The 25,221-nt window shown below is 38.6% G+C and overlaps 3 protein-coding genes across 4 annotated transcripts in view; 1 reads left to right on the plus strand and 2 right to left on the minus strand.

Moving 5' to 3' along the window:
- The window catches only part of wdr48 (WD repeat domain 48), a 12,152-nt gene extending 8,515 nt beyond the window's left edge, over nucleotides 1–3,637 (plus strand). For both annotated transcript variants that reach the window (XM_015393995.1, XM_015393996.1), the window contains exons 12-18: nucleotides 163–259; nucleotides 610–705; nucleotides 808–913; nucleotides 1,025–1,112; nucleotides 1,555–1,631; nucleotides 1,742–1,934; nucleotides 2,027–3,637. In XM_015393995.1, coding sequence (XP_015249481.1) covers nucleotides 163–259; nucleotides 610–705; nucleotides 808–913; nucleotides 1,025–1,112; nucleotides 1,555–1,631; nucleotides 1,742–1,934; nucleotides 2,027–2,122 — 753 coding nt within the window. In that variant the 3' untranslated portion in view covers nucleotides 2,123–3,637. The remainder of the gene's footprint in view (nucleotides 1–162; nucleotides 260–609; nucleotides 706–807; nucleotides 914–1,024; nucleotides 1,113–1,554; nucleotides 1,632–1,741; nucleotides 1,935–2,026) is intronic.
- A 345-nt stretch (nucleotides 3,638–3,982) lies between these two features.
- Nucleotides 3,983–12,268, minus strand: gorasp1 (golgi reassembly stacking protein 1). The gene is made up of 9 exons (XM_015393997.1): nucleotides 12,091–12,268; nucleotides 9,786–9,866; nucleotides 9,297–9,500; nucleotides 9,071–9,157; nucleotides 8,839–8,969; nucleotides 8,604–8,736; nucleotides 6,959–7,067; nucleotides 6,734–6,877; nucleotides 3,983–6,652 (listed from the first exon to the last, which is right to left on the minus strand). Exons 1-9 carry the CDS (start codon nucleotides 12,151–12,153, stop codon nucleotides 6,243–6,245), a joined length of 1,362 nt encoding a protein of 453 aa, XP_015249483.1. The 5' UTR covers nucleotides 12,154–12,268; the 3' UTR covers nucleotides 3,983–6,242.
- A 2,741-nt stretch (nucleotides 12,269–15,009) lies between these two features.
- On the minus strand, nucleotides 15,010–22,857 carry csrnp1 (cysteine-serine-rich nuclear protein 1). The gene is made up of 5 exons (XM_015393979.1): nucleotides 22,721–22,857; nucleotides 18,964–19,196; nucleotides 16,546–16,808; nucleotides 16,164–16,466; nucleotides 15,010–16,073 (listed from the first exon to the last, which is right to left on the minus strand). Exons 2-5 carry the CDS (start codon nucleotides 19,166–19,168, stop codon nucleotides 15,168–15,170), a joined length of 1,677 nt encoding a protein of 558 aa, XP_015249465.1. The 5' UTR covers nucleotides 19,169–19,196; nucleotides 22,721–22,857; the 3' UTR covers nucleotides 15,010–15,167.
- Between the last annotated feature and the right edge of the window lie 2,364 nt (nucleotides 22,858–25,221).

Below are 25,221 nucleotides of genomic sequence, written 5' to 3' on the forward strand. Positions count from 1 at the left end.
GATGTCCGATATTCAGTTTTAAGGCCGATACCGATAGGGGGCCGATTATATCGTGCATCCCTAATTTTATTAGCTTTGGCTTGAATCACCATCGCAAACTCACACAGCTTGTTGGTTAACTTGAAGAAATTGTTTCATTTCTTTATATATATTATTTTATAGATGCTCACAATTACCCTGGATGAGAGTGATTGCTTTGCTGCCTGGGTGTCTGCAAAGGATGCTGGGTTTTCAAGTTCTGATGGATCTGATCCAAAGTGTAAGTCTTTGTTTTTTTATATGATAACAAGCATCCATAACATCATGACTACATATTCTACACTAGCTACTCCTCTCACCTTCTTAGTTGTGAATAGTCAGTGGAAGAGACAATAGTAGTTTACAGGAGCTTCTAGGATGTTAGCAGTGGAGGGTTTTGGTGCCGGTTTCGCAGCGGATCGGGCTTGTTTTCCACAGCTTACATCAGATCCAAACACACTGATATCTCACGTGAACTATTGTCCGTAGAAAGTAGTTAGGGAAAGTAGCTAGTTAGGAAAGTAGTTATTCCATGTTGACGTCAGGTGGCCCGGTTTTTCCCTGTGTAAATTCTTCGTTTGTTGTTTGCAGTGAACCTGGGCGGCTTGTTGCTCCAAGCTCTGCTGGAGTTCTGGCCCAGAACCCGGATAAACCCCATGGATGAGGAGGAAAACGAGGTGAACCACGGTAAGAGAGAGGACTGTTTTATTCATTAAACCGAACAGGCTGGGGACTCCGACTGTCTCAGTGTCTCATCATAGGTTTGTTTTGTTTTGCTGAACTGTTTAGTGAACGGAGAGCAGGAGAACAGGGTGCAGAAAGGAAACGGATATTTCCAGGTTCCACCACACACGCCTGTTATCTTCGGAGAAGCGGGAGGAAGAACTCTATTTAGGTAGAATCAGAAAAACATACATCAGTGAGAGTTTAATTCACATTATGAGGGGGGGGCTGTGATGTTAAGGTGATGGACTTCCACTAAATAAGCTTTGTTGTTCTCTTACAGGCTGCTATGTAGAGATTCAGGTGGAGAGACCGAGTCCATGCTGCTCAATGAGACGGTCCCACAGTGGGTCATTGATATAACTGTAGATGTGAGTATTGCTGCTTCATTTTGTGTCAAATCCTCCTTTTTCTACCTTTCAGATCAATTTTAATTTATACTACCGTTTTTTTATTTTTTTATTTACCAGAACAGAGCATTTTAAACAATTTTTAACCTTATGATCAGAAGTGATGTGTTCATTTTAAAAGCTGATGTAAATTGTCCAGTTTTTAAACGAAGGATATCACAGAGTTGACATTTTAAACTGCTGTAAACATCCTTCACTCCCAGCAGAATTGGAGTCTCTAGCTTTACTTGTGATAATCTCCATGTGCGTTCTTATATGAAAGCTGGAACACCCTAAAGCCTGCCAGCTTTTCAAGGACCCGTCTGTTCTTGTCCAACATTATGGAAACAATATTTGAAACAACCCGACATTTAAAGTCGCCGTTCTGTGACTTTAATGTGTTTTTCTTCTACTTCTGTTTCAGAAAAATATGCCCAAGTTCAACAAAATCCCATTCTACCTCCAACCACATTCTTCTTCTGGTGCAAAAACTCTAAAAAAGTAAGTCTGTGATTTTTATCCATCCAAGCAGCGTTTAAACCAGACCTCCTGCCCAGAGTTGGACCAGCTAACCTCCAGACTCTGTTACATTCCTGCCGTTTGTCTTACAGGGACCGTCTCTCAGCTAGTGATATGCTCCAGGTGAGGAAGGTGATGGAGCATGTTTACGAGAAGATTATAAACTTGGACAATGAGTCGCAGACCACCAGCTCCACGGCCAACGATAAGCCTGGGGAGCAGGAGAAGGAGGAGGACATGGCCATGCTTGCTGAGGAGAAGATTGAGTTGATGTGTCAGGACCAGGTATGGACAGCCCTTCCTTTTTCAATGTTTTTATTTTTCTCCTTCCATTTCCTTTCAGTAACATTTCCGCGTATTTATCTGCCTTTTAACAGGTTCTCGACCCCAACATGGACCTGCGGACAGTTAAACATTTTATCTGGAAGAGTGGCGGGGACTTGACACTTCACTATAGACAGAAGTCTACATGAAATATGTCATTTTTACAAGCAGAACTGTCATTTGCCAATCACCACCCACCTCCAACATGTTGTTCCCTGAACCCCATCACGCGCTCAAGAGTCACAGTATCAGTGAGAAACCAATAAACTCCTGAGGACATGACCCGTGATGTATGTTAGTGATCAGAACACTCGGGCAGAGCCCGCACACTCCTGGGAAACAAGTGGTCCGTACTGGTTTTCCCTTTTTCTTTGGAATTTTAGTTTTCCGTTCCTTTGATCGTTGCCTGTTTGGCATTTAATTCAAAGCAGCCGAAGTTAGTCCGTTTCTGAGTGTGTGTGTATGGATGTGTAACTGTTGGCTCTAGTACATTCCAGAACCTCTCCTTGTTCTACACACTTTGCGGCAGTAACCCTGGTTTCTGGTTAGCATCGCATTAAAAAAAAAAGATATCTTCATCCGCTCTGCTGCTCTGTCGGCCATCTTCACTTGAACTGACCCACCGTTCAGACGCCTCACTGACAGGAACCATTGTCTTTGTTTTTAGCTCTGTTCTCCATGAATGAATGTTTTTTTTTTGGTGGGGGGATTCTTTGTTTTTTCTGTAAATATATTTTGGTTTCATTGAGTTTTGGAGTACCCCCCGCTAACCCAGCTGAGATAAAGCGTTGGGGATTAACAGCGGCTTTTTTTTCTTTTTCTTTTTTGTACAGTTGCTGTAAAAACTTTTTTTTCTCAAATTGCCAGAGCACATTGGTTAAAAATGGAGGTAACTTAACTTGGTTTTTAAGAACTGTGTCGGTTGTGTTCACTGCAACACGGTTTACGCCGACATATGTTAGTTTTTCCAAGTCACCTTAGGAATCGTAAACAAATATAAGGTATATATCTTAACTCAAGCAGTGACTTTTGACAGCCGTGAGGACTTCCTAGTGTATATGTCATTTAGATTTAATAAGAGTACCTGTAACTTGAAGAGGCATCTCAACAGAAGAGCATTTGGAGCATCCAACCACTGTGGGAATCTCACCCAAATTAAAAATACGTTCATGGTTTCAGAGATTTTTTCACTGTAAATCCGGATTTAATTTTGCCATCATACGAGTGTTTAACGCCATAAAGGAAAACACAGAGCGAGCTCTTGATTGGCCAAATGGAGAAAACGTATAGAATTTGTTCCTGAATTAGGCCATACCACTGCAATATTCCTTGTAATAAATTGTGAAATATGTATATTTTAGGCATTCAAAGAAATAAATTATGGTCTTAAGAATGACAGATCTATGGAGATGAGAAGTGGATGTTTGTTGGGCTGTAATGTGATCAGCTGATGAGTGTGAAATAAAAACAAGGGACACTTTATTTTCCTTTTAATTTGATTGTTTAACAATCAGGATCACCCATTCCACATTAATTTTAGTCATTCCTAAGAAAACAAAAATCTCCATAAAATATCAACCATTACATGAAGCACCTACTTTAAACATAATTAAGCCCCACAAAGAAAACAAAAGTACTTCAATAATCTCTGACTTCAACTTACAAAAGTATTCTCTTTACTCATCAAAAATACATTAGACTAACTGTGCAGTCTGTACACTTTTGCATAGACTAAATCAGCAAACGCTCTTAATGATGCCCAACAGTAGAGATGCACAGATGAGAGGTTTTACTCTTAATTTCAGGTTTGCTAAAGCTCCGAGCTTCTGGTACAGATTTGAGACTTTAAGACATCCTGGGCCTGGCTCGATTGGTCCATTATTACAAGAGCAATAAGAGGTGTTCTCACCTAATAAAAAGAGGAGTCACTGTAAAATGTTCTTATTTAAATTGCACACAAAATATTAAGGTAGTTCAAACTTTTGTTTTTTTTTAAGCTTACTTGTCAATACCCGCTGTAACAAATTATCTGTGTATTCCCTGAGGCCATGCGAGTCCTTATCTCAAGTCAGTGCTTCAAAACTCAACGTATTCATTAGGCTCAAAGAATACATTTACCCTTCCTGTTACCTGCTCAAAATCTTGCTCTCTCTCAGCCTGATTTAACCAAAGGCATGCCACAGCAACCACAAAGTAATTGAAGATGACGAAACATTGAGTCTAAAAGGAATATCACGCCGTGGACAGGAAGCAGGGTAAACGATGACCAGCAATGGGTCAAGTCTCACTTTCCATCATAGCAGCCTGAATAATTATGCATCATTCTTAAAGCCTACAGCTAACCTCCAGTCTTGCTCCCTCAGTGACAACTTCCACACTGGAGAGTTATTTCAACATCTGCTAATGATATGATACTGTGTTCGCAGATTGAATTCCAGTTATAAACCATTCATCAGTGCATCTCTGTTTAAAGAAAAAAATGCTAAGAGCTAGCTTTACACAAAGAAAAATATCTAAAAACTTTCTAAAATAATTAAAAGCAAAACATTTTGCTTAAACATATAAACCTTGTCAGAGGTGGTGTGAAACATTTTGTGAATATAACAAAAACATCTCAAATGTACGGAAGATGATTAGGGCCACAAGAAGAAAAAAAATATGTATTTTGGAGAAGATTCGCCCTCAGCAGCCCTTATATGACTGAAATGTCACTGTAGTAAAAGCCCTTTAAAATCCCAACAACAGGGGACATCAAATAAAAGTGTCCCATGCTTAATGATTAAAGCTCAGAGTAATAGCTTAATAAACAAAGCTCCTTCAAAAACACAAGGAGGGATAGTACAGCGCACCGATCGTACCAGCCAGCAGTCTAGTAGTGTCAGGAAAGTTGGGTGTTTGATATCAACGGGTGCAGCTTTGATTTGCAGTAGTTCTGTTTCGTTGGAACTGTTCAAGTAATTTCTCCTCAGTGTTCTCAAAGTTTTTAAAACCTGTGTTCTCTGCTTTCCAACCAAACAAACATTATTTAGGGCTACAAATAAGAAAACTCAGTAACTTAATTTCGTATAAACGTACCTCTAGATATTGACTCTCTTCTATTAAAGTCTCAGCTTTTACATGTAGTGTAACGAGTTTAGTGGTGCAGCAATCAGGGAAGACAGTTTCAGTCTTAATTCCTACACATGGTTCTGTAAAAAAAAATAAAATAAAAAGTCTTGTTTTTGCAGATAAACTGAGTAAATACAAAGAGCATTTTAATTTTTGCTCAAGAGGAATTTGGCCCATTTTTTTTTATTAATGTTTTATTTCCACCACAGTGGACAGTTTTTGCCTCAACTTGAACTAGACCAAACTGAAAACTTAACTCTGTGATGTTTTTAGCAATTTACTGATGGGCCTGGTGATGTGCTTCAGGTTATTTTTACCTTAACACATTTGCAGGAGCTGCCAGCCTGACCTTCTCTATCAGGACTTTCTGCTGTGGAGCAGAATTCCTGGTTTTATTAGCTATAGCAAAACGTCCAGTGGTTTAAAAACCATCAAACTGACAACACCAAATGTTGACTGTAGGTATGACACTCTCTTCTTCTTTGATCTGCATTAATGTTACACCAGATCAAATAAGACGTACAACTGCAAAAGTTCCACTTAAGTTATTCTCATAACTACAGAATACCTTCCTAAAAATCTTGGCGATAAAGACACTTTTGGAAAAACATTTGACCAAAAGATCTGTGTTATCTTGTTATCTTGGATACCATTTGGTCCGGTTTCTCTCTTACTCTTGAATCATCAACCATAATGGTCGAAGGGTTAGTTAGCTCTGCTTCCCTGGAGCAAGAACAACCTCACACAGTCCAGAAACCATGCCTAATTGCTCTTAGAACGGAGTGACAGTGTGAGCGGTGGCACATTTGCATAGTCCTGCTTTGGATTGGCGATCTGGGATTTTCACGGATCCCAGGAAGAGAATGTATCTGTTAACTAAATTAGGAAGCTGACTGAAATGTTAATGTTAATGTGGATAGGCTTTATCCTACTTAAATTAAATTATCTGAAGGCTGCGGTTTGTATTTACTCGGTTTATCTCTATTTCTTAGCAATGAATTATCTAAAAGAATAAAAATAAAATACAAAAAAAAAAAACAGAAGAAATGTGATGCTTTTCCACAGCAACGTATGGCTTTTTCAAAAGAAAAAAACAAATTGAATTATTGATTGTCTAAGCCATAATTAATAGTGCTGTCTCTATATGACCAAATTGAAAGCTTAATCAGAATGAGTTTTTTCTGCTTCTTCCTCGCTACTCTGATGAGGTACAGGCTCTTCAGACTCATAAACAGCTGCTTGTATGTCAGCAGAGACCTGTGATTTGTCTGAAGGTGCCTCGTCAGCAGCTGGGGTTGGGATCAGGTCTAGTGAAGACGGACCAGGAGGGTCCTCAGGGAGGGACAACACCCCCAGAGGTGGACTGGGGCTTCCACTGGATTCAATGAGGAAGCTCTGAGGGTCTGCAGACTCGGAGCACAGAGGAGAGGTTTCAGCTGGAGCGACTCCAGAGTCAGACAAAGTATCAGGAGTAGTGAGAGAAGCAGTGAGCTCCGCAGCGTGGGAGACGTGCTCTGGCAGCTCACTGTGGTTCTCTGTAGATGAAGGCAGAGCGCTGTCCTCCAGCTCCTCTGTACAGCAGAAAAATCCCATTAGCGCTCCTTATTTTACAAATAAACAATTCTTCTGTGATAACCCGTGTGGTCACATACCAATACCGGATATGTCTCCCTCCTTTTCCTCATGCATCGCCAGCGAAGTGTTGGTCATGTCGATGGATGACGTGGACACATCCAGCCGGTCCAAAACATCTGCAGGGTCAGGGTGCATCACAGCCGCATCAGAATCAGATAAACCTGCAAGCATGTGGGAATGAGTTTTTTCCATTATTCCTCCCACTTTTAGATCAGAAAGAAATAACAGTAATCTAAACAAACCAGGTTCTGCTGCCGTCTGATTCGGTGGAGAGAGGACAGAGTCCTGGAGGGTGATCTGCTCCACATCTAACAGCTCTTCACTAGGGGTTGAAGGTGCCATCAGAGGTGCCTAAAACAACAATGATCATTCTGGATATAGAACGCAATACCTCAGCAATACTGTTCTTTTGATATTTATATAAAAACTTGAACTATTTGTAATGCTTAGAAGAATGTGTCGATTTATATTTGATTACCAGTTACAAGATAACAATATGAGGAAAATATATTTTATAATCAGAAAACACAATCTCAAAAATATGAAGCATAAAAAGCTGAGAAGTAATTGTAAACATGTTTTTTTTTTTTTTTTTATAAAATAAAAATCGAGAATTGAGCCAAAGCTGTCTAGATCAGGGCTCCCATAAGTAAATGCAACATTTATTTATTTATCTAGAACAAAATATTAAATATACCAATAAACTGCAAAATACATTAAATGATTAGATGTTATTTTAAATATACAGATATTTAAAAATGAACATAATTGATTAACTTTATACGTATAAATAGATAAAAAGGGGTTCACAGACTAAAATGTTTGGGAAGCCCTGGTCTAAAACATAAAATGTGAAGATGAGATATTTTTGAAGGGAATATTTTTAACAGTTCAGCCACATCTGACAGTGCTGCTGTTTTCATTAAACATTACCTTTGGAATGGAAAAGATTTGTCAAAGTGAACGGGTCAAGGATTAAGTCTTACCAACCAATCAGTGTTTTTATACATAAAACTTTCTGCCTAACAATTATCAAACTATTAAAATGTACTTAAAGTCGTAAAACTGATCAAAATAAAGTAAAATTAGCTTTTGGGGTATCGGGAATCAGTCAACATCTAACAGGGTCTGTTGTTCATGAGCAGAAAGTTCTTCTAGTTAAAAAAAAAAATCCTCTCCTATTTACTTTGTATAAAATCCATGCTGTTTTACACAGATTGTGTTATAAAGCTTGATCAATAATTAACGTCTCCACATTCTAACTCATAGTTACCACAAGATTAGCTTTAGCAGTGTGCTTTGTTTCTCGGTGTCTGAGCAAAATGAAAGCTGTACAAAATGAAATTTCATCTCGTATACACTCTGTGTAAACAAAATGACAATAAAAGTTGTCCAAGTCTAAATCTAATTTAAGCCTATATGAATGCTACAAGAATTTACATCTTTTGAAACTTGGATTTTGACAAAATCATTCATTTGCCACTTATTAGCGGCGGCAGAACCACCATCAGGGTGCTGAGCTGTTAGGTCTCCAAGTTAATGCCTCTAAAGTACATTATGGTCAAGCTGAAACTCCTATTCATCCTGGTTTTTCACTTGTCTAAACAACCGTACTTGTGATTAGAGCTTCCTCAGCGCTGATAATGGGCTGGTTTATATACTGTCTTTCATGATGAGCAGGGAAAGAAAAGAGGCAATAAGAATTTTTTTCAATCCTTTTTTGCCTGTAAAATATAAATGATCTGCAACTGTAAAATAGAAAATATCTCATTCCTGTAGTTCCTTAAAAAAAACATTATTGTTGTTTTGCCACCACCCTCTAAGCTACGATCTGAAACTGGAAACCAAAAGTTGTAACTAAGAGGCTATAAAGCCCCAAATCTTCACCTCTGTGTACCCGTGTGATGGCTCCTGTGGGGAGGGTTTCTCCTCTGTAACAGCGACGGAGGGCTCCATTGTTGACACTTCTGGGTTGACTGGGATGCGATGCAGGTAGCCATAACCGATGCCACAGCCCAAACTAAAAACAGATTCAAAAGCTATTTGGATTTGTGTAATCATAGGACAAAATGCTCTTAAACACAGGCCTTATTTATCTGATAAACATTAACATGTCCCCTACCTGCCCTCTCCACCCCACGCTCCGTTTGGTGTGACCATCACCTCCCTGCAGCTGTCTGTCTGTGTGTTGTACACCAGCAGCTTCAGCGGCTTTCCCTCATGGGCTTCAATTAGTGAGAAGAAGTCCTCCGACTGTAAATCATATTTGTTTTTTAGCTACTCCCTTGCAGCACATCACATCGACCAACATTAGACTGATATGTAATAAAAATAGAGTCTTAAAGGAGTCTTACATCTTGCAACACCTGATCTGCTCCAACAATGTAATCTCCGTAGGGCTGAAGACCGGCCAGTGCTGCCGGGGAGCTGGCTTCCACATCCTAGGAGAAATAGGTTTGGACTTAAAGTGCAAGGGTACTCAAAGATAAGAAGTCTTTTAAAATGTCTAATGTTGAATATAATCAGCCAAATAAGTCAGCAAAATTCTTTTTTTGGGGGTAAAAATAGGATCCAGTTCACCAGCACGTGCCAGACGTTCTCATTGGCTCCTTGGTAGCTGCAGAAGCGAACGCTGGCGCCCAGCAGACCTTGGCCTCCCCACATGTTACTGGGCACCACCTCCAGCTCTCGGACCCGCGTGCTTTTAGTGCTGTACACCTCCATCTTCACAGCTCTCTCCACGTTGGCTTTCAGGAGCTCCTTTAGCTGCTCGTTTTCCTCACTCTGACACACATAGCGATAGACGGAAATAAAGCTGATTTTTGTAACAACATTCTTACCCTACATTTCCCTACCTTAAGTACAATAATCCATGTTTATGCATCATGTATCACATAAAACAAATAGGCTGATTTGAGATCACAGGTGGGTCCAAACAGTAAAACCTTTGCATTCAATTCAACTTTTACAACAGTAATTTAAAGCATTATACAACTGGGGTTTAACAAGCTGATAATAGCTGTGTAATTACTTAGCCAGTTCTGCTTAGCAGGCTGCTTGCAAACTTACGAGTCTTTTGTTGTCCAGAGACAGGATGAAGTCAAAGAAGGGCTGCAATCCTGCTTTTTCTGCAGGAGAATTAGGCTGCACCTGTAACAACAACAAAAAAAAAAAAGCTCACATTAAAACTGCTCCTGGGTAAAGCGTAAGCATCACTGTATCCTTTCAAATGTCTTAATCATAGTAAAACACATAAATGCAACCTCTGACTATATTATAGCCTGTATCTGAAACTACCGTAATCATTTTACATCTTTCAATATTGTTTGAGGCTAAACATTTAATAAACTTCTGTACTGTCATCAAATTTTATACTGAGTGGAAGTGTGGGGATTCACTTATACAAGTTATTTAAAACCACTATTTTACTATAAAAAAGTTATAAACTTTACTTATGAGTTAAACTTTAATTATAGTTTTGGGAATATGGTAATGCACATTTATTACAGCAGAGAAATTTGCAATATTTGAACTTATTGATCATAAAATATCCAACATCATGCCAGGCAGAGACTATTCAGATATATTTCTGTGATAAAAAAACAAACACTTTTTTCATTTAACCATCAAATTGAGATGTGCTTTAGTTTAGGGCTGAAACAATTAAGACTCAGACAAACTTTCTCTTTCACTTTCGATGCATACAGATTTTCAACCGTGAATGAACAGCTTACAACTGTAAAATGAACATTTCCATTTATAAAGTGCAGCAGTAGAAACATTGAGCTGAGGTCTGTTTAAAAGGATTTGAAAACTTCGCCATGTAGCGCAAATATGATGTTTACAAGCGTGATGCAGAGTCTCGTTTTGTGAGATCAAATGTCTTATGGCAGCGTGGAAAAAGCTGTTGCAGAACCTGCTGGTCCTGCATTGAATGTTTTGAAGCCTCTTCCCAGAAGGCAGCAGGGAGAACAGTCCAATAATTAATTAATCAGATTAATCGATTATTGAAATAATCATCAACTAATTTAGCAACCGATTAATCATTAACTGGAGTATAGACACTCTAAAATACGCTTTTAGCTGAAAGTGAGCCACTTAGAGAAGTAATTATACCAGAATTGCCAAAAAAAAAAAATTAAAATATTGCATTTAAGATAAAACAAAGCTTTTTCATCCATTATTATTCAATATCCAGAACTTCTCCAGTGGAAAAGTTTTAGTTTCACCTGATTTGATTTTGTAAAATGTTTTCGTTAAGGAACCTTTGGCTATCCGATTATTAATTAATTAATCAGGAAAAAAATATATTTGACCGATTGCAAAATAATCGTTAGTTCCAGCCCCGCTTTATTTGCTTGGCAAAGACTTAATTAAAAACTAAAAATAACATTTAATTATTTATAAAAATGTCCTAAAGAAGACAAAGTTTGTGTTTTAGAGTGGTTATGATAACATCCAGTCTGGCAGAGCTAACCTTAATCTCTGCTCAGTCAGTTCTGTCAGGAGGAGAGGGCCAAACTTGCAGCAAATTACTGTAGATTATTTTATGATAAAACCAAATAAAGTGCCCAGTTAAGTTAAATTTAAACATTAAAACTCCAAGGATATGCCTCAAAACAGTTTTAGAAAATGTATCTTAAACTAAAGGCCTTCCGAACTAAGCAGAAACATTAAAAGTCTAGATACACTGGAAAGTTTCAGGGATATTATATATATCTAGTTTACAAATATACTGTTTGCATTGATTTACATTTACTTATTATAGTATATTGGTTTATTACATTAATTTATTTGTGAATTTAACAAAACAAGATAAATTAAATGCAACTTTTATGGAGATCTTAAAAATAATAATACAATAGATTCATTGTATTAATATACTGCTAACTTTCTCTTACAGTCTGGAGATCTTAAAAATAATAATACAATAGATTCATTGTATTAATATACTGCTAACTTTCTCTTACAGTCTGATACCTTTAAAAAGCTTAATTTGGTGTGATAATGCCAGTTAAAAAATACATGTTAAATCAGTTAATTGTCCGAAATAGTCATAATAACGCAATAAAGAATAAATAAAGTTCATATTCTATGTGTTGCTAAATCATTACTGCCTGAAGTGAATATCTGTCCAGGAAACATCTATCCTCTCTGATTTTTCTATGAGCTAAAGTTATCGTAGGACAAATGACATTATTTCCAGCTTTTTCCTTATAAAAACGGCTGCACTAATAATGTTTTCAGTCAATTACTTTGTACCATCAGGCTGACGGGTAAACAATGCCACCTCATCGTTTTTTAAAGGCTCATTAGCCGAAGCTAGCTAACTGTTAGCATATCTCCAGCTAAGCTAACACTTAGCCAGTCTTACTCCGTGAACGTGGTATCCGTAGGTCCCTCCCTCAGGGGCGTCTGAGCTCTGTGTTAATCCCATCCTGATATTAAACTATTAATGATCAAAATGATCACTGTTATTAAAAAGAGCGACAGATAATTCCTAGGGTTGACACTTCGCCACCATTTTTAGCAGCCCAAAGCAATCGAGCATCGCTGCTGTCGAGCACAAAACTGAACCACGCATGCGCAGATTCGCCAATAAAACAAAACATTTTTTAAAAATTAGCTTCCATTTATCATCAACAATGATTAGAAAGTATTATTTTTACTACTTTAAGGAGGGGCATTGTTGGTAATTGATAAATGCAGAAATATATTTATAAATAACTCAGTTAACTAACATCTTTAGAAGGTAATCTGATCTGGATTGATAGGAGTCTATTACCTTTTTTTGTCAGTTCTTGTCCTGTCTCTTATACACATCTCAGAAATATATTTATAAATAACTCAGTTAACTAACATCTTTAGAAGGTAATCTGATCTGGATTGATAGGAGTCTATTACCTTTTTTTGTCAGTTCTTGTCTGTTTTTTTATCTTCAGGACTCCCCTTTCTGGGCAGTTCTCGTCCATCACCCTCCAGGTTGAACATAAAGATTTTGGCATGTGGGTGTTTCTAGACAGGGGCCGATAGGGGCCAGTGCCCCTGCAGAACTACTCTGTATTAAAGGCTGTATCAGGCTGATGATACTTCAAGTATCATGAACCCCCCCCCCCAAAAAAAAACACAAACTCTTCGTCTTCTGCAGCAGACACCTGATGGTTTGTGATCAGAAGGGATTCATATGTGGAATTTTGAGTAATGTTCTCTGCCTTGACAATAATGTATATGAAAGGTCAGAGCAGACCCTTCCTGCTGAGGAGACTGAGGTAGTTTGGAGTACAAGGGGCGCTCCTAAAGACCTTATATGACTCTGTTGTGGCATCAGCCATCTTCTATGCAGCCGTCAGTTGGAGCAGTGTCTTATCTCTAGCTGAGAGAAAGAGGCTGGATAAGCTGATCAGGAAGGCCAGCTCTGTGATTGGATGCTCTCTGGACTCAGTGCAGGAGGTTGGAAACAAAAGGATCCTAACTAAATTAACATCTCTATTGGATAATGTCTCCCACCCCATGCATGTAGCTGTTGCAGAACTGGAGAGCTCCTTCAGTGACAGACTGCTGCACCCTAAATGCACAAGGGAGTGTTATCACAGATCCTCCTTCCCTGCAGCTCTAAGACTATAACCACCACCATTCCCAACAACCTCAATAAGTTGTTACGTTCATGCTGCTTTTGCACAGTTTCTACCTTAGTCAGTTAAATAACATGCTGCTGCCATTTTGCACATCTCTGATGTTGCTGCTATTTGCAAATATCCATTACTGTAAATATGTCCATATATTGGTTATTTATTCTACAGATGCAGTTTTAAATTGTTAAAACGCTTCACATTACAGTGTTTTATTGTTTAACTTTTAACTCTTTCAATATTATGTTATTCTTATACATTTTTCTAAGGTCCACATTTGTGTGACCAATTTTTATGTAATCTTTTTGCTGCTGTAAACACCAGAATTTCCCGATTGTGGGTCAATAAAGGGATTTTCTATTCTATTCTATTCTATTCTATTCTAACAGTTCTAAATAAAGAAAGTAACCCCATTGTGTGTTTCAGTGTGCCAAAGGTTTTTTTTTTTTGTTCCAAATAAATATTTTGTAACTATAATATAAAATGAAATGAAATATATTAGTCGTATAACCTGACAGCAGAGGAAAAAAAGTCCCTTATTTGTATGATTTCCATAAATAAATGCAATCCACAGTAGAAAACAAAATATATTTATTTCAATTAATCGTTGTTAACAATAGTACAATATTTATATTTGGCTTTATATACATATATATATATTATTTAAATATCTCTCCACAGTATACATTGGCGCATATACAAAATCCATTAAGATCCAACAAATAGTTACAAAACTACGCCAAAAGTAACCACTAATATAGAGCTGAAACTGATTTTATTAGACACTGCTGTAAACATAGCATCCATTGTAAAATGAAGATTAACAACTAACTGCAATTTGTTTGCTGCTTGAAGAAATTCAAGATCATTAACCAACCTTTTGATATATTATGAAAACTCACACCAGTTGGATTTGTTTTTGGTGTCAGAAAGACCAGAGCGCTCTCCAGCAGGGACTGAAGCCAGCAGGAGATTTTCACAGTATGAGAGCCTGGAGCAAAAATACCACAGCATAGAGGGTATTTACACAAAACATTTAACGTGAAATCTGTTATGTGAGCAACTCTTGGCATCTCAATGAAAGGGCTAACCAGTAACCGGCCCATGGCGGCTAACCATAAAGGTGGAAACAAAAACAATTCTGCTGTAAAAGAAGAAAAAAGAAATATAAAGCTTTAAATATGGGCTCCGTGTGACCATATGATGGTGGACACACAACTGCTTTCATACATCATAATTAAATGAGAAACTACTGACTCCGGACTTGAACCGCTGCCATGACCATTCAGTCGCTGACATGTAAACTCTTCAATTTTAACACTTCATAATTGTGTTTCTTATTTTACCATTTTCAAAAACAAAATCAGTGATTTATAAACAAATACATCATCATCCCAGTGAACATTTATTGATGAGAATGATTGTGAAACTGGGATCTGGAATCCTGCGCTATCACAGCAGCAAGCACCTTCACTCTTCCTTCAGCAGCTGTACTCGCTCTTTACTACATGTGATACTGTATCGCAGTTTATATGCAAACTTTGTGCTTGTGAATTATATTCTTGGTCATAGTAAATATAAAATACATCTTATATACAGTTTTTGAATAGGTTAAGGAATCAGTAAAAAGAAAAAAAAAACAATTAAAACATCAATTATCCAAGTGTGTTTTTTTCCTGAAAATTACTTTTGATTTTCAGGCAAATAAAAATATTCCATTCGGAAAAATAGGTACTTGTGCTTTGAAGTTATATTAAAATAAATTGTAATCTACAAGAAAGATTAAAAGCTGAGGATCTGACCACATCTGGTGTTTGGTCGATTAAGTTAGTCCGATCAGAGACTCCAGCAGCTGGGTGCTGGACTCCTGCTGGGGTAAACTGACAGAGCTGAGCAGCTGGAGGGGCTGAAAGACGTCTGAGCGTCTGTAGTCTTTGAAGGAGCTGTTCAGCGGTCCAGAGGGGTAGTCCCTGTGGAAGAACTCCAGGTCAGAGTCAGAGGAGAGGCTCAGGTCCATGTATCTGCTGAAGGAGTAGTCCAAAGTAGGAGAAGGGGTGTTAGGGAAGTCCTCCAAAGAGTCTTCATTGAAAAAATCTCTGGATTGATTTGCATTCTCATCAAGATGGTTCCTGCTGGGGTCCATGTTGTCTGAAAGGGTGATGGGAGAAAGTGGCCTCTGGTTGGCGGTAGCTGCAGAGCTGCAGCCGTGCTGGATCGGTGGTTCCATCATGCTCCTGATCTGGCTGCATGAGTAAAAGTTTTTATTGCTGGAGTTGCAGGTGGAACCTCCATCAGGAGGAGTCTGAGCCCCGCTGAAGAATCCTCCTGTGTCACATTCCGAAGAGGACAGAGAGGACTCGGACATGTCGCTGCTGCAGCTGTTTTCCTCAACGATCAGCCGCTCTTGGAGGCAGTGGAATGGAGGAGCAGCAGGCATGGTGAAAGGAAGCTGATCCTCCTCTAAGCCAGACCTGAACGGACACATGTTCTCTTCCTCCCTCTGATCTGCACGGACCTCTTTGTGTTCTTTAAAGTCTTGAGGCTCCTCTGAGAGTCCTCCCTGCTCCCCAGAGATGAGCGCCTCACATTTCAGTCGCCTCTGCAGCTCGAGTCTCATAACTGTATGGATGTAATGAGTCTGAACCCGCCTGGCGTCGAACTCGACGCGCCCCTGAATGTTTGCACAGCTGTCCTTGGAGCATCCACAGGGGAAGTTGAAGCGGTCCACCTGCGATCAAAACAAATTATAGAAGAAAATATTTATTTATTTTGTTGTAGCTCTTAAAGGAATCATGACATTAGTGACTCTGTGTTGTACCTGGCACTTGATGCCTGCCTGACTGCAGGCGCAGGTCTCCGGCTCACAGAAGCCCTTGCAGTCACAGCCACAGGCCTGTCTGGAGAGCCGCAGAGTGTGAAGCTGCCTCTTCTCCTCCTTGTCAATGGTTTTCACCCCTGCTGCCAGGAGCAGAGCCTGACGCTGTCTAGAAGAGAACGGCTGAAAGAAGCCTCCATCCTCCAAATCAGACTCACTAATATGGATGTCGAGGTCTTCATTCAGAGCTTGATCCATCATCAGCTTCTCCGCTTCATTATGGTCAACAGCTCCACTCGTGACCAGCTGGAATTAACAAAACAGCACCTCTAGTTAGGAGATGGTTTTGCAGAATTGAAAAGTTGAGGAGATGAAAAGCGCTTACCTTGCTTTTTAATGCCTCCAACCTCTCTTGCCTCAGTTTTTCCCTGTGCCTCTCTTTGCGTCTGCTACGCTGCTCTAGTGCGTGCTCGTCCACAGTGTACCTTCGCAGAGCGCTGTGTTTCCGCACCATGCCTAGAGTGGCACCTCCTCGGCTGGGCACGCTGGTGAAACCCTGACAGCGGGGAAAGCTGAACACTGTCACCTGGTCGAATTGCACCCTGCTTGGTCTTTTTGAGAGCTTTGGCTTCTTCAGGATAGACCAAACTGGTTGAATAAAAAGAAGGGAAAAAAAAGACCTTTAATAAAGCAATGAAAATACCTGACTTTCTAATACAGGCATGTAGAATCAAAAATATAACATCATTTATTTTCTAACCTTGAAACAACAAACTTTGTGTTCACATAAACAGATTTTATGTGACACATAGGCACAAAGTAACAGAATTGCAAAGTTTAAGGAATGTCAAGAATGATTTTCAATATTTCTTTCCAAAAATCAGAAAAGTTTTTTTTTATTCTGATACCTCTCCAAAAAAATAAATAAAATGAAAATCTCAAATTAGGGTTCAGGTCACTTTTCTGCTTCGAAATCTACCAAGGCATGGGTAGCTTCCTGCCTATAATAAAAAAGGTCAAGAATGAAAAGAACCAATCAGGGAAACATAAAGGGAGAACTGAGTCTGATCAGTCAATTTAAGATGCAAGAAGATCACTGCTTTGAGAAAGACTAAATGTTTAAAAAAGGGTCCATGTGCACTTTGGGAAGGGACACAGCAAACGCCTGGAGGAAGGATAAATGTCCAGATGAGACTGAAATGGAGCTACATACAAAACGCCATGTGGGGTTATAAATACAGCGGTGACGGCGTCATGGGGAGGCGTTATGGTCAGAGGATAAGTGAAAGTAAATAACACTTATTTTATCACTGATCAGGATCTCATTATCAGGATTTCAGAATGAAAGCTTCAAAAAGACCTCTTATATCCACCTTTTGCATCATATTATCATTAATTAAACTGCTTTTCCTCAGTCAGTCAAACCGCATCTCTCTCCTCAAAGCTTTTAGCTCATTCTTTCTCTTGTTTTAGTTGAATTTAGGTATTTTGTTGCCTTACAGTTTTACTCTATTCTACATTAATCAGTTAGGCTTCACACTTGCTGTGTGAGGAAAGTGTTCTATAAATGCTAATTGATTGAATGATAAATGCTTATCTGTAACAAAAAGCCATGTATGTCCTGGTTTTTAAGTCCCACAGGACTGGTTAAAAGGGGACAAAATTTGAATGCCTTTGCAAGTTTCAGAGTGACCACTAGAGGGCACAATACCGACTTGGCTCTAGTTCTTGGGGTCAATAGTTGACACACAACAGGGAAGGAAATTGTGCAAAAAAATCAAGCAAGCAACTGCAAAAAGGAGACAGTCTTATTTTTTTTTATATTTTCTGGAAAGTAATAAAGACATAGTCCGCTGTCAGGATCATGTTTGTCATCAGCAGCAACCTTATCTTTGAACATAAGAAGAACAACCGGGGGAAAGCAGTTAGGGTCATCTGCTCTGTTTATCTAAACACATCCAGTCTAAATCTGTTAATCCCTGACTGTGCTGTAAAGGCAGTGTTTGTCCTAAGGAAGAGATCACTGTAACCTTTTTAGAAACATCTCTATTTGTTCCCCTTTTTTCTTTTTCTACTGCAGTGTCCACACTGAGTCGAGCTCTCCTGTGTTTTTCGTCCAGCCTGGATTTAATCGGGATATGATGGATTTAGATCTAAGAAGAATATCTCTTTCTTCTTGTCACACTCTCTCTTTATTTTTTGTTGTATTTCTTTCTCTAAGAACTCGAGTTCACCTCTTGCAGTTGAACTGATTATTTACTTTTTGAGCTCTGTGCAGAGGGAAGTAGTTAAGTTTTACTTGTTCTGAGGAACCTTTATATTATTTTTTTTTCTATTCTAGTAATTCGTTCCACATTAAAAGCAATCAATTTATTTATATGTATATATTTTTTTGTATTCTTTCACATCTCTCTCCTATGTATTCCTCATTAGTTCAACCTCTTGTTTGACAGTTATCAGGATAAATGATGCAGCTGATGAGTGATGGCAGGAGCAGCTTCGTTTCTAAATAAAGCCATTTTATGTGACTGGTTTAAAGTGACCGTGCTATTCAAATTGATCCCACTACTTCCTATTGCTCAAGCAAATGATCTACACCCACGGACCAGCTCTGCAAAGGCTGGTCCCTCTCTGTATGTCTTATCTGAATTGGGTTCAGGGCTAACGTTTTCATATCACTCAGTCATAACTTCTGCTGCAGGTTGATAAGAGACACTCCTATAAAATGCTGATGTGAAAACAGACTGATAAGAGAGAAAGGTTTGCATTATTTGAAAGAAAAAAAGGAGGGGTGCAAACTTACTGGGTAAGCTGGAGGCTGAGGCAGGACTGTGAGGTGTGAAATCTTGGAGCTCTGATGAGCTCCCCTCCCCGTCGGATTCCCATTCCGAGGAGGCGGGAGAGGAGAGGGAAGATGGAGAAGAAGAAGAGGAGGACGAGGAGGAGGAGGGGGAATAGCAGGGGTTTTCCTCTACCTCTGCAAACTTCCTCTTAAGGATGTCTCTCATTGTTTGGCTTTGGAGGTTCCTATATATTCTGCATGAACACAGAAGAGACAAGAACACGGTTTTCAATTACGACCACTCTTTGTTGATAAATGTCTTCCTGAATTAAATGGAAGGTTGATTCTAGAACCAAGCAGAGCTTCTTTCCCTCTCTTCATCGTGTTCCCACTTTTCAAAGTCCTAATAATGCCAAACAAAGTTTTCTCTTCAGCTATACGGTCCGCTAGATAACACACCACTGATTCCATGCCACATGTTGCTGCACACTGGATTTAAACCATATGACATTCATTCAAAGATCTGCATTGAAAATCCAACCTAAAAAAAAGAATCTTTTTCATTTATTGGATGAAAAATAAAACTCACCTTTTTTCACATTAATTAATAAATTAATTAAGCTGACCATTTTTAATAATAATTCTCAGAAATGCAGTAAATATTTGCTGTTTATGTTAGTTTGTAAAATTATTGTCATGTAATATATTATATTTCAAGGGTAAACTGTTACAAAACATTTTTTTGTTCACTAAAGTGTGACTCAAATCAAAGGACTAAAGGAGGATTTCTGTTTTTAAACTGCGTTTAAAAACAGAAATGGTCAATATTCATAATGCTTTTTTGCAATAAACATAAATTAATACTAGATTTTAAAAAGGTAGGTCTTTATTTTATAGTTTTGCTTAGCTTTATTTGTCAGAGATAAATAACAAATGTTATGTATATTATTCAGAACATTATCGCAACTTCAAATCATAAAAACCAAATGTTGTAGGAGCAAAAATAATTGATGCCTTTCTATTTGGACTAAAAGCAGTTGGATCATGTTAAACCTTTTTTTTCTACTATAAGTAATCATACTGTAATTATTTCTAATAATTAATCAAAAGTCAGTGTGAGACGCTGAATGTGCCTGGCACTTTTTGTGCAAGTCACAACTTCAGAAATGAGAAGCACTTCCTGGTCTAGCCGGTTTCCAGCCACAAGTTTGTTTAGGCTAATTCCATTTTGAGAGTGATTTACCTACAAACTAGTGCTTATAAAAATAATACTCTCAGTTACCACAAGCCAAGCACTTAAGAGACCTAGCGGCAAAAAAAGCCACTTCACAGATCTCTTTTCTTTTTTGCCCTGAGGAGTAATTAACATTCCAGTGATTCCTTAAGTTTTTTGGTGAAGAATACATGGAAACGCACGGTTCAGTGGTTGTAGGCTCTGGGACTGGGCGTGTGGTGGATCAAGTGGCTGCTATTTTTGGATACGAACATGGAAAAATGAATCTAAACAGGAGCACTTTGAGGGAAACGGATCTTAGCAGGGAGGCTGAGTCGAAGAGAATGCCGATAGAGACGGCTGTCGGGAGACAATGAACGTTTTCCCACGGTGAAAGTCATGATTGATGCGGAAACAAACTCGTAGACAAACTGCTTTTCTAACTTCATTTATCTTTTCATTTTAACCAGTTTTTAAAAAAAAATCTACATATCAAGATAGAAAAAAAAACTGTGATCCAAAGCTGTTAATTTTTTACAACATGCTTATTACTATGACACATCATTCAAAAATGATTAAAAAACAGAACAAAACTAACTAATATGACTAGAGAGGCACTGATCTGGCTTTTCTTGGCCAATATTCATTTGTGCATTATATATGCTTCTGGTTGAAAACTGCGGCAGTTCCAGTTCTACTACATGAAATCAACAGGAAACTACTTGCTGATTTCTGCGTCTTTGATAAGGAAGCATACCTTCTACAAACAAGCTAAAATGTACTTAACATAAAGGAAAGTATGGCAAAACCTGTCAGGGGCGGAGCTAGATAGGGGGGCCAGGGGTGGCCATAGCCACCCTTAGCCAATCATTGGCCACCCCTACAATTTTTCCCCCTTTAATACAAATGCTGGCAAAAAGTAATACTCTCAAGTGGAAGATTCAAAACATTTTAATTTTCTGTTGTTAATTATACACATCAATATACTAACATCAAAGATGATAAGTATAGAATTCATGCTCTTTTGATAACTAGATTTTGTGTTATATGAGGTAAAAAAAAAAGAAAAATATGTGTCTCTGCAAATCATCTGGGAGTCTTCAGTAAAATCATAGATAAATAACAATTTTAATAAGAACTTATCAAATAATCAATTTATGTAGACGTTAGTGCTTGTAAATATCAATTTTATGCAGAATTTTTATTGATACAAGTGGGTAAGTAATGATGATGGAAAAGATTTACACCCCAGATCTCAAAACTGAAAGAATTCGATCCACTATACCTTTCATTTAGAAAGCATGGATGTTTAAATATATGCGTCTATTTGTTAGCAAAGGCTGTAGGAAAGTATAGTTTGTCTTTATTTAGAGAATATGGATGTTTTGCTGGTTAATTTTCCTGTTGGAACAGTGTAGATTGACCCTGAGGTTCTGGCGCCTATCTGCTTTTGGCCCCCCCTCAGTGTTAATTGGTTATTGCCTGACTACCCTTATAATAAATGTTCTGAATACGCCTCTGTAACCTGTACCTAAGCACTAATACCCATTGTCCTGCAAAAATACACAACAAGCAAGATGTGCTGATTGCCCGCCACAAGGACTTGACATGGACAAATAAGGCTGTCTTGTGTGTTTTAACAGAAGACAACATACTGGATTCACTGTTAGAAAAAAAAAAAGGAGAGATGAAACAAGACACAGCTCAGTCAGCTTCTTGGGGAATAAGACAGATGTGTGTGCGTTTATTTATTCTTTTTTTTCTTCCTTTTTTTTAAACCTATACAGCCTTAACAAAAGACATATGTCAGTATTTCTAATTAATACTGCGGCACAGTGCGAGTGTAAGGACAGCCCCCTGTCCCAGATCCATCCCATTTATTACATATCTGACAGAGTAGAAAGACTCGCAGCACATCTAGGTATCCACTGAGACCGCATCAATAATTTAAAGGTTCAAAGCAGCAGAAGCGCGCCGCGCACATGCGCGTTCACGCGAACCAGAAGATCGACTGTCAGTAAATTCATATTCAGGCGACATAACCCTGTTACATTACAGAAAGGAAGAGGGGGAAAAAAATCCCACTCCTTCTCTGTCATGCCTGCAGGAATGTTGCGCGCATGTCACAGTGGGGGGGAGCAGGGGTCGCTTCCTGTTTGGCATAATAACAGTCATTAGGCAGCTGACCTCCTGACCTTTCCGCAGAGGGGAACAGACACACACACACACACCCACACACACACACATGTTCATGTCAGCTACAATGACAACAGTGTTCCCCACTTTCTGTTCGCCACTTAAACACTGCTGTGCCACAGTTTCCCTTTAAAGCTGGGCACATTTCCAAAAAAGGCACCACTTTAAGTTTCGTTAAAGTTCATGCCTTTATTTTAATTAGAGAAACAATACAAATACCAATAATTGCTCATTAATTAATCAGAAGCTATACTGATTTTAGCTGCTATAAATATATATATATATAATTACATCGATTAGGTAACTGTGGTTTATTACTAATAAAAACAGAAAAAAACAAAAGAAGTATATTTTTTGGTGGTTACTCACCAAAAAGTAAAGGACAGCATGCTATTAAAGCGGGTCTCGGAGGGTCATGAAGTTATGGCTCCCGGCTGCCGTCCGACCAGCTGAGCATTTTGTTCTGTTTATGTGAAGCTGCACAGTAGTACTAGTGTGAATATGAGAGGACAGACTGGGAGCTGCCAAAGACACGGGCTGGATCAAGATGGTTAACAGCCCTGACAACAACGGGAATCTCGCGCCTGCGCACAACGGTCGGAGGTCGCTAGCTACGCTAAAAGCAACAGCAGCCACCTCTTTATCACCGTGATTGTGTCCTACTGTAAAATATTGATAGACCTCGTAAATGTTTAATCAAATGAATATCAATTCAGTCTTTAACACCGGATAAAGTATAAAAAAAGCTTTGCACTCCATACAATTACATTTACAGTAACCGAACCTAAAACGTAACCGGAAGTAAAGTGGAGGCTATTCTCTTGTTTGGGACATGTTCTCCTGTGTGTCTTCTCTGACGCAGGCTGTGACAAACGCAGAGGCTGTAGACACTCATGACTCGGTGCTGCCCACAGATTCCTGTCTGCTGTGTTCACACTGGAGCTGTTTAGCACGAGTCGGAAGACAATATCGTAAACTAAAGAACCTTTAACCCTCAAGGACTTTACTGGAAAACCTGCCCAATATTCACCTATTCTGAATATGTATTAAATGTTTTCTCATCTTATTTGCATTAAAACATTATTTAAGATTAAAAACTGGTAGGAGACTTAATCAGTTCTGTTCAAAAGGGAGCTTTTCTACCCTTTGTTTTTTAACCTTTCAAAAAAGGGGTGGCCTAAAACTGGACACCAAAACCACTATTTATCTTTATAAAATTTGCATAGCAGCACTTTATTGAAAAATAAAGCTAAAAAAACAGTTTTTTTTTAATACCTAAATACATTAAACCAGCAGACATTGGTGTGAATCCACCTTTAAGAATATACAGAATTTGCTGTCCATCATTTTACTACTGCAGCCATTGCCCTTTGTGAAAAATCATTTTTTAAGCCTTGAATATTTAAAAAAAAAAATACATTTAAAAATAGTATAAAGAAGCTTTGAACATTATTGCTCTATCTTTAAAAACCGAGTTTGACAGAGTCAGCAAAAAAAAAAAAAAAAAAAAAAAGAGACAGCCAAGAAGATCATTGATTAGAGACACAGTCAAGAGGCACATGATCCCTCTAGAAAAGTTGCACAGAAGTCCACAGGCTGGACTCTTTTTTTTTTCTTTCTTTTTTTTCAGTTGTGTGCTCATTAAATCTGGTCTTTATAGAGGAAAGGTAAGAATACAGCTATTGTTAAAAGAGAGCCACAGGAGGTCTTATTTAAAAGTTTATTACAAGCCACGCAGGGAACTCAGCAAATGTGTGGGGAAGTGGTAAATAAGGCTCAGTTAATTTCCCATTCACCGATATTAGATGGGCATATGTACAAAGTCCTCCAAACCTGTCATTAAAATGGTGATTAAGCACTAGTTTTGGTTACACTCTCTCTCTCTGGTTCCGGTGTTACTTTATTGAAACATGACTCCTCTAATGCTGGTGTTCCAGGAGCTCCAGGAAGCCTCCTTCCATTGAAGAGGAGCTGTAGATGGAAATCACAATTATGGCTGTCAGGGTAAAACCTGCAAACTCTTTTACTAAAATATGTCCTATTTTCCCACTTTCACGTTAAGTTTAGTAAAATACATGAATGATGTTTATTTATGCAATTTCAATGCAAAGGGAGATATTTCTGTGCAAGAAGAACCAGTAAGGCAAAAAAAAAAATAAAAAATTAAAGGATTAACATTCCGGTGCCTCTGCTTTTAAAGATAATCATTGGCAGAAAGAAAGATGAAGTGGAGGATCCAAGAAGAGCAACACAGAGTTAATCAGATTAACTGATGGACAGACAGATAAAGGAAAAAAAAACTAAAATACCAAATGAGCCTGTGCTTTGACCCCAACGTTGATACGCCTCACTTAGACCGGTTGAATGAAAAAAAAAAAATACCTTAATGCCCGAGTATCTTTAAATCCAAACATTCTGGCCAGGAGGATAGACAGATAGCCTGCTGACTTCAGCTCTGCATGTAAGTGTGTTAGACGAAAGCGACCCACTTTAGATGGGGTCACTACAGTGCAGTGCACTCTCATTGCTTCTCTGTCAGTGACCCGCATGAGGAGTAAATACCAGGGAGACTGAGGGAGGATTAATACCGTCAAAAAAGCACAAACAGTTAACAACGTGCAGCTAAAATCAAACCTTTAGCAACACCGAAGCTAATCCACAGCGTGTGCCTCGGTGTGTGACTTACTATAGCACATGATCAAAGTATTCTGTGAGGCTTTGAGGCTATTTATAGTACAATTGCACTGCCTGGGCCAGAAAAATACATCTGTGCAATACAGTTGGAGTTTCCTGTTGCCCATGCAGGCTGTCAAACTGTGTCTTGATGTGTCCAAATGTGTCAGGAGGGGGCGGATCTTTTTTTAGTCTGC

The sequence above is a fragment of the Cyprinodon variegatus genome, unplaced genomic scaffold, assembly GCF_000732505.1.
Source record: "Cyprinodon variegatus isolate N-32 unplaced genomic scaffold, C_variegatus-1.0 Scaffold666, whole genome shotgun sequence".
NCBI classification, from domain to species: domain Eukaryota; kingdom Metazoa; phylum Chordata; class Actinopteri; order Cyprinodontiformes; family Cyprinodontidae; genus Cyprinodon; species Cyprinodon variegatus.